This window comes from Aspergillus pseudonomiae, assembly GCF_009193645.1.
Source record: "Aspergillus pseudonomiae strain CBS 119388 unplaced genomic scaffold BDV37scaffold_130, whole genome shotgun sequence".
Classification (NCBI taxonomy): Eukaryota; Fungi; Ascomycota; class Eurotiomycetes; order Eurotiales; family Aspergillaceae; genus Aspergillus; species Aspergillus pseudonomiae.
This window is the reverse complement of record NW_022476122.1, coordinates 80126-89949: the sequence shown is the minus strand read 5'-3', so window position 1 is coordinate 89949 and position 9824 is coordinate 80126. Positions and strand designations below refer to the sequence as shown.

The window sequence follows — 9824 nt, the reverse complement described above, 5'->3', positions numbered from 1 at the left end:
CAATCCTTTCCAAAGCACTAGATCTCTGCAGTAGTCAATCTTACAGTAAAGTTGCATGCATCAGCTGATTTACCTAGGATTAAAATGGATAAACAGCGTAGGTCATAATCACAGGATCAGTAGAGCATATCATGGAGCTAGCCAGAGGCAAGGTGGTGAAAGCTTAACCACCTACACTCGTCCATATTGATTGCATCGAGTCAAGCCTGGTAGACTGTCACTCAGGAACACGTTTGGACAACTGGATCCCAGATGTGCACTCAATGTTTAGGCCAGGCAGCAACACGTCTGCCTAACAAACAGGGATCAATGCCAAGAGGTGACATCCAGACCCAGCATAACCACCGGATTATAGACAATCAGGAGTAAAATTGACCAGCAACAACAGCCAACATCCAATAGTTCAACAAGGCCGGCCTCTGACTCCGCCGTGCTCTGCCTCGTGGCCAGTCTTCGCAGCCATCCCCATCGGATTTGGCATCATGCATTGAGCTTCTTCGAGTTTGAGGTACCGACTTCGCCCGCAGAACGGGACCTGGTGAACAGCTTGATGGCGGTCTACGGTGCGAGAGATGTTTTCATGGGAGTGGCTTTGTTCTCCGCTCTTTTCACCGGTCATCCCAAGTCTGTCGGCTGGATCATGATTGTGACCAGCACGGTTGCGTATGTGGATGGGTTTGTCTGCTGGGCACATAGGAAGCGGTAGTGGAACCATTGGGGGTACGTGCCCATTTTTACCGTGGTAGGGACGCTGTTTTGGGTCTTTTTGATACGAGGTAGATGCTGGTGATATTGGTATGGAGGGATTCTCACTTGATCCTAGATGGGATATGACTGAGATATGTAATATTATCTGCGATAGCCAATACTATTAGATCTTAATACATTTCAGCCCCTATGCCGTTGGAGTATCTCTCATACCAGCAACCGTCAGAGAAGCACAAGGAAATCTGAACAATCTCCCCAATCAATCTACCTCCTAGACCCCTTTAATACAGTGCATGCGGGATACTTAACAAATCGATATGCCTAGCAGACGCATCGCCAGAATTGCGGTCGCTTGCGAAGAAATCCAAGAGACAGAATAGTAAATTTCAGTGTCTTTGATCGACTCGTTTGCAAAGCCGTGCGATTCTTCGAGCAACCTGGTGACCAGATAGGCCCCCGACTTCACTCCATGAGAGAGTCCTTGATTTACCAAGCTCTGTATGACATCACCTTCTGGTCCGGAGTATCCACGAGCCTGCTTATAATCCCAGATAGAAAGTCGAATGAGACCCAACCGCGGCCAGAAATAAGGGCAACACTCTTCACTACACAGGTCTCCAGGAGGAATTCGACTTCACCCTTTCAGCATGTTGCTGTACAACAGGAGTTTCAGGAAATAGGGCCACATACACATGATGAAGCAAGGGACAAGATGTAAGCTCCCTCACGAGCTCCTGGGCATGCTCTTCCGCCGCGTCAACATGACATCTCATGGGGTAAAGGTCCAAACATCTGATGGTGCTCCTGGCATTGCGCACCGTGGAGGACAGGCCGTCAAGTAAGATGACCATCTGGTTATAACAATAGAGCATCAAGTGTTCTAACGGGGCCTTGGGGTGAACAATACCAGTAGGCCCCTCGAAGGATGGTGCGCAGTTTCGCCACTCTACCGATCGAAGACTCTAACCTGATTGCAAGATGCGTCGTATCTCCGCACTGTTTGGACACCCTGTGCATCCCCAGATAGTGAGGTACTTGAGACCGGCGATGATAGGGGCCACTGCGTGATGAGAGAATTCGCGCAGCATCAGATTGTTGGGTTCAAAAAGCTCCAACCTCTCAAGTCTCGGGCGCACGTAGTCCCGGAAGGCTTTCGCAACAGTGCCTATCACTTCTACTCCCTCACTTGGGTCAGAGGACTTGAAGAAAGTATCACCACGAACTCGCATGACCCGTATGTATCGACTGGCTCCAGACTGGGCTAGTTCCAGTAATGCCTGAATATCATCCCGTTTCTCGAGATCGGAATCGCTCCGTTCTTTCTGGAATAGGCGGACTGCCTGGAATAGAATTTGCGTTGCGCTGTAGCAGAATGGCCTGCTAACTACGCGGAGGCTTTTGAGGAATTGGCTTGATCCATCTCCATGGCTGGCGAAGACGGCGATCTAGACTTCAATACTAGTCTCCGTAGTGTCTACTGGTGTTTTTATCATACCTGGTCGATTATTTCCTGCGGAAGGGAGGCTATTGTTATTATGTTGTGGGGCGTGTTGACTGGGAGAGTGTGTTGAACAACTTAATGGGAGTGTCAGGCTACAATTAGTGGCAGATACGTAGGATTGTACGTGGGAATCGTTGCATCATTATTTTGTATGTAATGAATCAGGCGCAATGATGCAGTAGTGATGAGATAGACCATGCTTATCAATTTGTCCCCAAACTCTGTATGCTCTCCTTACAGTTTGGCCCTACTTTCTTTGTCCTACTCTTTGAATATCATGCGCCGTGGAGTGTAGACACCATAAACCTGGAATAACCTAAGATTACCATTGATCATGGAGCTTGGTTGCATACTGGGTGAAAGCTTGTCATCTGCAATTACTGAGAATTTGGAGATAGGCTGATCTCAGTATATCGCAACAATCCACGAGATCCTGGCAGGTAACAATGGGTGATAAATTGATCCTAAAGCACCCAAAGGAATGCTGGGGGTATTACTGGGTAACGTCTAGAATTGTTAGTAAACAAAGCTGAACATGAAATGACTCCGAGCCGCACAAATGGGTGTGATAAACAAGTGAGAAAAGCCAGATGATTGAATGATATTCACTACTTGCAAGAATCCCATAGCCTGCTCAACTCCCCTTCCCCTCCAATCTAAGCCCTCTTTGTTTTGTCTTTCTTCTTTCTCACTTGCTCCCTTTGTCTCTCCATCTTCTTCTCTACTGGTTACAGAGTGAGAGGTTACAGCTTATCATACTCACGCTCCAGTTGTCGCCTCCTTGTCTATTGAGCAAATACGACGTTTGGGACATTTCCAGCAAGGTCTCACATCGTACAGGATCATCTTTGCAAGTAGCCGCAAAAGCACCATAGTTCTCCCATTTGAGACTTGTCACCATCGAGGTTAGTAGCCTGGAACTCACAAGTATTCCCTTCTGCTCATAATCTATAATCAAACAGAGATTATCCAACGATGTCATCTACGTCCAGCAAAGAACCGGTCCCATGCGACGACGTCATAGTCACTCCTCAGAGTGATCTGACCGTGGAGATCATTGAGTACGACGAGGACTACGGCCATAAGGTACCATCAAGAACCGGCTTGCTGCATATCAGCAAGGATACATTGGCGAGTTCAAGCAGTTATTTCCAAGCCATGTTAGGAAGGAGCTGGGTAGAGTCGAAAAGCGACAAGATCGTCTTGCACGATGACCCCGTGAGAAGCATGGAGATTTGGTTTCGACTCTTTCACTCCACCTTGAATATGGTCAAACTGGACGATGTCACAGTCACGGATATCTGGCATGTCATACTAGCCAGTGATAAGTACGAGTTTGACCGACAGCAGCTGCTGGATTGGTTTATCACATGGTACCGCAATGCAACAGCTGTAGGTATATATCGCAATAACCTTGCTAGGAAGTTGATGCTCCCTTGCTACGCATTTGACTACGCCGAGGGGTTCCAGGTCCTGACCAAAAGCCTGGTGTATAAGGAGATCGGCCATATCACGGAGATTAGTCCGATCGACAACATGAAGTTACATCTCCCACCACGAATTATCCGTAAGATTTCATCCCTCGACGCGTACCCACTACATGTACAGCACTTACTAACAAGCCTGGCGCATCTATAGAGCAGTTGAATGCCGCTAGAGGACGCCTCCGCAACATCTTGGACCGGGAGTTATTTGCCAAGATCAATTTGTTGATTGATCATGGCTCATGTCGCTGTAAGGAGGAAACAGTTTTCAATTACCTCAGGGAACTGGGCAGAATCGATGTTCAGCCACTGGTAGAGCGGTCATTTTCCCGGGCCAGTGTTCAATGCTACCTCGATCGACTGAGACAGTTCGACCAAGAACGCATGTTGAGAAAAATTTCCGGAGATCGCTGTCTGCATTGCTGTTTCGATTGGAAAAAGGGTGTGGAAAGGGCAATCCAAGTGACGACTGAGTATTTTGATGGTCTCTGTCTTGATTGTATGAAAATCACAGTTAGGGATGATGAGGATTACTGGGATCACGCTCGCTTTAGAGAGCGATATGACCGGAATTGCCGCATCACTCATGGGGAGCCGACGTGTTATTTCAGCTTCATGGCGCGCCGTGAGAAAAGGGGACTAGTTGCACCTTAGCTCGAGGGCTGAAAAGCGGCAATTGCCATGAGGCCTCGTGTTGAATGGATGAGGGATTGATCACTGCCATTGTGCCAAGCATGAGAAAGGCATTATTGAAGCGATGCAATCCCCGCTTGTAGCTAAGAAAACCATTTCCACCATCATTGTACTCGGAAAGCGCTCTGATTGTTGAATTCGTATGGCGACAGACTGGCTCGCCAGGTATTTAACATTGTTACCTACCCACCCATCCACCAGCAATATGCTTGAATAACATAGAAGAGGTGTGTTGCATTAGCAAGTGAAGTATGGGTACCAGTTACTTATATTATCTTGAGGAGTCTCGTAATCGAATGATTCTGACGGGGCATTGACTGGTTAGAATTCTTGCCATTGTCTAGCGGCAGAGCAGGCGTTGAGAGACAACAGCAGGCGAAGTTATACCACAGCCAGGAAGTCATGCAGTCTAGTTATATGCACGAGGGCAGGGTTTAATGATATGACACAAGACAAGAGGCCATACCCCCACATAGATACCTACCTATAAACGATTACACCCGATTCCCCTGCGAGTCCAGCCCCTGTGAACGGGGCGGATAAGGCATCGGAAGCAACCACCGGAAAGAGTGGGCTGACCGAACTGGCCCTCCTGATTGCGGCGAAGACGAGTTGCCTCTTGTACTCGGGAGTCGCGTCGACAAGCTGCACCCACCAACTTGAGGGATGAGTCGGCGCCGGGTGCAAGCTTCGCCTGGGCGGCAAACTTGTGCTGCGCCCTCCTTTGAATAGACCCAACACTCTTGACCGTTAGTCCTGCACCTCCCACAGCGCGCGTCACCGAATCGCTGCTTCCCAAGCTCAGTTTCCATAATTCGGCCGATATGTCCAAAGCTGCGGCATTTGTCTTTAGGAAGACGCTCTAGCTCGAACGAGGTGCGATACCACCATTTGCCGACTACAGTGGGCGTATAAATTGTTCTATCTTTGCCTTGGTTCCTCCAGTTCCAAGACAGACGGGGCTGGTCAGCAATCTGTGATCGGGTGAACTCGTCATGGGAGGTAAAAGAAGAAGAGACGGCGGGTGCAGCTACTGTGGGAGTCCCAAACAGATTGGGACTTGGTCTAAGTTGCCGATCAGCATTTGGCTCTCTTACTTGATAGCTCTCTACCTACCAAGGAGAAGGAGGAGGGCTTGTGTCGGCCACTGGGTATCCCTCCTCCTGCATGGCTATGCTAGCGAGAAGATCATTGTGAAGAATCCGCTCGTGGTCCTCCAATTCATCCGAGTCGTCGTGGCTGGATGGAACATCGGCCACGAACAATTCATTGTCCTCATTATTCGGCTCAGCTTGAACGGATGGAACATTACGAAGAATCAGCTCGTCCTCCGGATTGGCTTTCATTGACGGAGCATCCTGCAGGATCGCTTTATGGTCCTCATGTTCATCTAGATCGGAGTTCGAAGATGGTATAGTGGGAAGTCTCGACAGGAGCTCTGCGGCATTCATGAGTAGGGCCATTCTAAGTATTTTTCAACGTGGAGAGACCGACGGGAGGCTACCGCGATTGCCTTGACTCCTACCCCTCGCCTACAGGACTATCAACCATCAGGCAAAGCGCCGAAGAGTAGAAAAATAATTGATGACCGCGCCCTGGCAACGAAATATGCATGTGACGGGTAGAGAGCTTCATGAACTATATGTTTTAGGGTATTGAATTATGGCTACACATCTTCTCAGGAGTTTCCACGAGTTATAAATATTGCCCTACCGCCTTCCACTTCAGGACGCGTATCGTGAAGCTTTTCAACTCTATCGTGTTGTTCTGCCAGGTACGCCAGGCTGATCGCTTGTCATTTGTCCGGGTAATCCACCGCCCTCGGTAAAGAAACCTTCTCACGTGTGTGATACAGTCTAACCTCGATAGGAATAGCGATATCTTCTACCAAGGTTCCCTCCTCAGATGGCCTCAGGCACCGTCCCGTGATCGACATCTGCAGGTTGGATGGTTTGAGTTCCCTCATTGGATCATCACGTTGCACTATGGCGAGAGTCCGCCAAGCAACTCCACTCCCACGGAGTCCGATGGAGAACGCAATGGCCCCAAGGCCTGATGGCATGTCGGTGAGAGGGGTAAGCCATCGCATTGCCGCATTGCCGGCAAACAGCGGCTAAATTGGCTGGCTTATATGCAAGAGAAGTTCCCCAAGGATCTTCATGCGCGAGTTCCCAACTTTCCTCCGGATCCCTGACAGCATTAAACTGTGACGATGCTGAAATTCCTGCTGTCAGTGACCTCTCTGCTTGCCTCGGCGCAGGCATTCCAGTATACGCCATTGCAATTGGCATATCCTGAGCTGCGCGCAAAGCAACAACAACAATTGACCCCGGATTCGGCAGTGAAATCGCAATTGGCAACGGCTGAGTACCCTGCGTACCATCTTTCGGTGCCTGTTGATCATTTCCATAATGACTCGCGCTATGTGCCGCACAGCAACGACCATTTCGACTTGCGGTACTGGTTTGACGCTCAACACTACAAGGAAGGAGGTCCAGTGTTTGTGATCGCCGCCGGGGAAACCGATGCGACCGCCCGATTCCCTTTCTTATCGCAGGGCATCGTCACCGAACTGGCGGCTGCATATCACGGCATTGGAGTTATTCTAGAGCATCGTTACTACGGCGAAAGTTTCCCAGTAGAAAACCTGACAACAGAGAACATTCGATTTCTCTCAACGGACCAGGCGTTGGCCGATTATGCATACTTCGCTTCCAACATCGTCTTTCCCGGACTAGAGCATGTAAATCTCACCGCTAAAACGACACCCTGGATCGCCTATGGTGGATCGTATGCCGGCGCCTTTGTCGCCTTCCTGCGCAAGCTCTACCCCGACGTCTACTGGGGTGCTGTTTCTTCCTCAGGCGTCACCGAAGCCATCATAGATTTCTGGCAGTACTACGAGCCGATCCGCAAATTTGGCCCGTCCGATTGCATCTGGGCGACCCAAACCTTCATCGACGTCGTAGACCGCATCCTAATAGACCATGCCGACAATAAAACGCTAGGCCAGCAGCTGAAATCCTCGGTGGGAGTCAGCCCCGACAAGGATGATGTCTCCTTCGTTTCGCTGCTTTCATATGGTCTCGATAGCTTCCAATCACGCAACTGGGATTCCAACATCGGTAGCTCTTTCTTCCGAACCTACTGCGATAACATTACCAGCATCGACTTGCTGTACCCCGACACTGAAACCGTTAAACCCACTGTCCAGGAGCTTATCGATGTGGCCGGATACGATTCATCCAACTCCAGCTTCGTGAACGGTTTCTTGAACCACATTGGCTTTCTCAACCAGTCCATTCCCAGCGGTGTGAATTCAGCCGAAGCTGAGGATTCCGACGCATCCGACTCTAGATCGCTCCCCAAAAGCGACGGTATCAGTTGGGAATATCAGGTTTGCACTGAATGGGGCTACTTCATGTCTGGTGCGTCCGTACCGAAGGATATCATGCCTCTGATCTCGCGCGTTTTGGATGTTGCCAGCGTATCAACCTTCTGTGAACAGCTATATGGGATCGCCTCTCCGCCAAACGTCACGAATATCAACAAACACGGCGGATTCAACTTCTCTTACCCGCGAGTGGCCATCATCGATGGTCTGGCGGACCCCTGGCGTGATGCGACACCGCACGCCGATGGCACGCAGGAGAGGGAATCCACCGATGACGAGCCATTCATCTTGATCGACGTCCCGGCGGAGGATGTATGGGACGGTATCCGGGGTGCTGTGCACCACTGGGATCAGAATGGCCTTTCCAAGAACGATGAGGATAAAGGCCAAGAGCCTCCGGCGGCTATTGTGGAGGTGCAGAAAGAGGTTCTGCGGTTTGTTGGCGTGTGGCTGAAGCAGTGGAAGCAGCGGTCTCGGGGTTCCTCTCGACCGGTTAAGGGAATTAGAGGCGGCCCTGGGCGTAGCCAAGTGCCACTCTAAGCGATGGTATACAATGTCTCTTGTAAATGTCAGCTAAGAAGCTGCTCGCTATGTGAATATATACTAGTGCCTCCACACTCGTTTAACTTTCTGTATACAAATGATTACGCATTTAATCCCAAGTCTAGAACCACACTCCACCGTGGACATTTAAGTACTATATTCCCTCCAAAACAAGTTTCAATGTTTCTCGAAATAGGAAGTTATTCAGAACTGGAAATTGCCCAGAATCGACGATCTATCTAATGAATATGGTGAACAGCAACAGCTGGATTAATAAAAAGTTTGAACAGGCATGGAAACTATATAAACACAATTGCATTCACCCCAGACCATCAGATTCTGGCAACTGTACACGATAACTCTTAGACCCTCCTCTTGCATTTAGCTTCGCCATCAACATTAGAGATCAATGATAAGTAGTCCGAGATAATCTAGGAGATCTTTCTCTCCCGAAAGTACATGTCTGCAAGGTCTGTGTTATCGAAGTATATAGACATCTGAAATATCCCACGCGTGAATCTATTGTCTCCTACAGGCCGCACTAGGATAATGAACTATTCTCATACAGCATTTGAAAGAGTATTGTCCCTCAAATCCAAGCCCTGTCCCGGAAGAGCAAAAGTATAGAACCGATAAAAGCAAAGGTGTCCGCGCGTTAATATGCAAGTCAACATATATAGATTTAACTATCGTCCTGGAATACTACTCAATATATGAATATATCAAGTAGTATATAGAGGTTTATTTGGCTTTTTAGAATACCATCAATATAATCTATCACCACTGGTCCGCGGTACTCTCTGGCTGACACGAATAACTCCTGGATGCTGCAATCGGTCCCAAGCGTAACATTATTCTAAGCAATGAATATACTGTAGGGATCCATGGCAGGCACCACGTAGTCAGCCGGTCTTTGTCATTTTGTCCTATTGCGGCCGTGTTTAACTTTTTGCCATCCCGTCACCTTTTCCCAAATCCCGTCCACCAGCGAGGGTCTCTGGTAATCCTGAAAGTCATTGCTGCACAATGAAAACACGATGCTGAGATAGCACAAGAATAATGATTATAGAACACGGTTAAGAGAACATTCAGCCTCAACGTCTAGATTAACCAGGCCACTCTATCAGAGGGCTTTGTTAGTCCGATTTCCATAAACTTCAAACAAGAGACATGATAGCATACCTCGTCGACCTTCTCTTTTGAGCAACAATAAACGTCACCAAAAGCGCAATTTTCGCCGAGTGCCCCAGGTGAGACGTTGCCCAACGAGATGAGGCCACCATTTCCTTGTCCTTGACACACAACAGTTCCTGTACTAGCGCAGATGCAGCCATCGCAGGGGCTGTTAGGGCTGGCCAGAACGGCGGCAGTGAAAGTGAAAAGTACTATGGAAGCCTTCATGATGGCGGGAGAATGACAAGAGACAGATTGAAGGAGGTAGACGGAGACCTGGAAAAATGGAAGACGGGCTCGTTTTCACCGGAATCGAGTTAGGAAAAGT

At 48.9% G+C, this 9824-nt stretch overlaps 5 protein-coding genes across 5 annotated transcripts; 3 read left to right on the top strand and 2 right to left on the bottom strand.

Annotated features, from left to right (window-relative positions):
- Positions 1-205: 205 nt before the first annotated feature.
- BDV37DRAFT_264223 (DUF4267 domain-containing protein) lies at positions 206-776 on the top strand. Its single transcript, XM_032083643.1, has 2 exons — positions 206-319; positions 389-776. The coding sequence occupies exon 2, from the start codon at positions 551-553 to the stop codon at positions 704-706; it is 156 nt and encodes a 51-aa protein (XP_031935444.1). The 5' UTR covers positions 206-319; positions 389-550; the 3' UTR covers positions 707-776.
- An 894-nt stretch (positions 777-1670) lies between these two features.
- Positions 1671-3110, bottom strand: BDV37DRAFT_288835 (uncharacterized protein; the record flags this gene model as incomplete). Its single annotated transcript, XM_032088336.1, has 2 exons — positions 1671-2153; positions 2973-3110. The coding sequence occupies 2 exons, from the start codon at positions 3108-3110 to the stop codon at positions 1671-1673; spliced, it is 621 nt and encodes a 206-aa protein (XP_031935443.1).
- A 74-nt stretch (positions 3111-3184) lies between these two features.
- On the top strand, positions 3185-4347 carry BDV37DRAFT_288834 (BTB/POZ domain-containing protein; the record flags this gene model as incomplete). Its single annotated transcript, XM_032088335.1, has 2 exons — positions 3185-3776; positions 3848-4347. The coding sequence occupies 2 exons, from the start codon at positions 3185-3187 to the stop codon at positions 4345-4347; spliced, it is 1092 nt and encodes a 363-aa protein (XP_031935442.1).
- Positions 4348-4870: 523 nt separating this feature from the next.
- BDV37DRAFT_288833 (uncharacterized protein) lies at positions 4871-5849 on the bottom strand (the record flags this gene model as incomplete). The annotated part of the gene is made up of 3 exons (XM_032088334.1): positions 4871-5126; positions 5149-5445; positions 5503-5849. 3 exons carry the CDS (start codon positions 5847-5849, stop codon positions 4871-4873), a joined length of 900 nt encoding a protein of 299 aa, XP_031935441.1.
- A 712-nt stretch (positions 5850-6561) lies between these two features.
- Positions 6562-8438, top strand: BDV37DRAFT_264221 (putative extracelular serine carboxypeptidase). Its single transcript, XM_032083642.1, has one exon. The coding sequence runs from the start codon at positions 6599-6601 to the stop codon at positions 8318-8320; it is 1722 nt and encodes a 573-aa protein (XP_031935440.1). The 5' UTR covers positions 6562-6598; the 3' UTR covers positions 8321-8438.
- The last annotated feature ends 1386 nt before the right edge of the window (positions 8439-9824 follow it).

Coding starts and splice junctions, on each gene's coding strand:
- BDV37DRAFT_264221 (XM_032083642.1), top strand. CDS start 6,599: ATGCTGAAATTCCTGCTGTCAGTGACCTCTCTGCTTGCCTCGGCGCAG.
- BDV37DRAFT_264223 (XM_032083643.1), top strand. CDS start 551: ATGGCGGTCTACGGTGCGAGAGATGTTTTCATGGGAGTGGCTTTGTTC.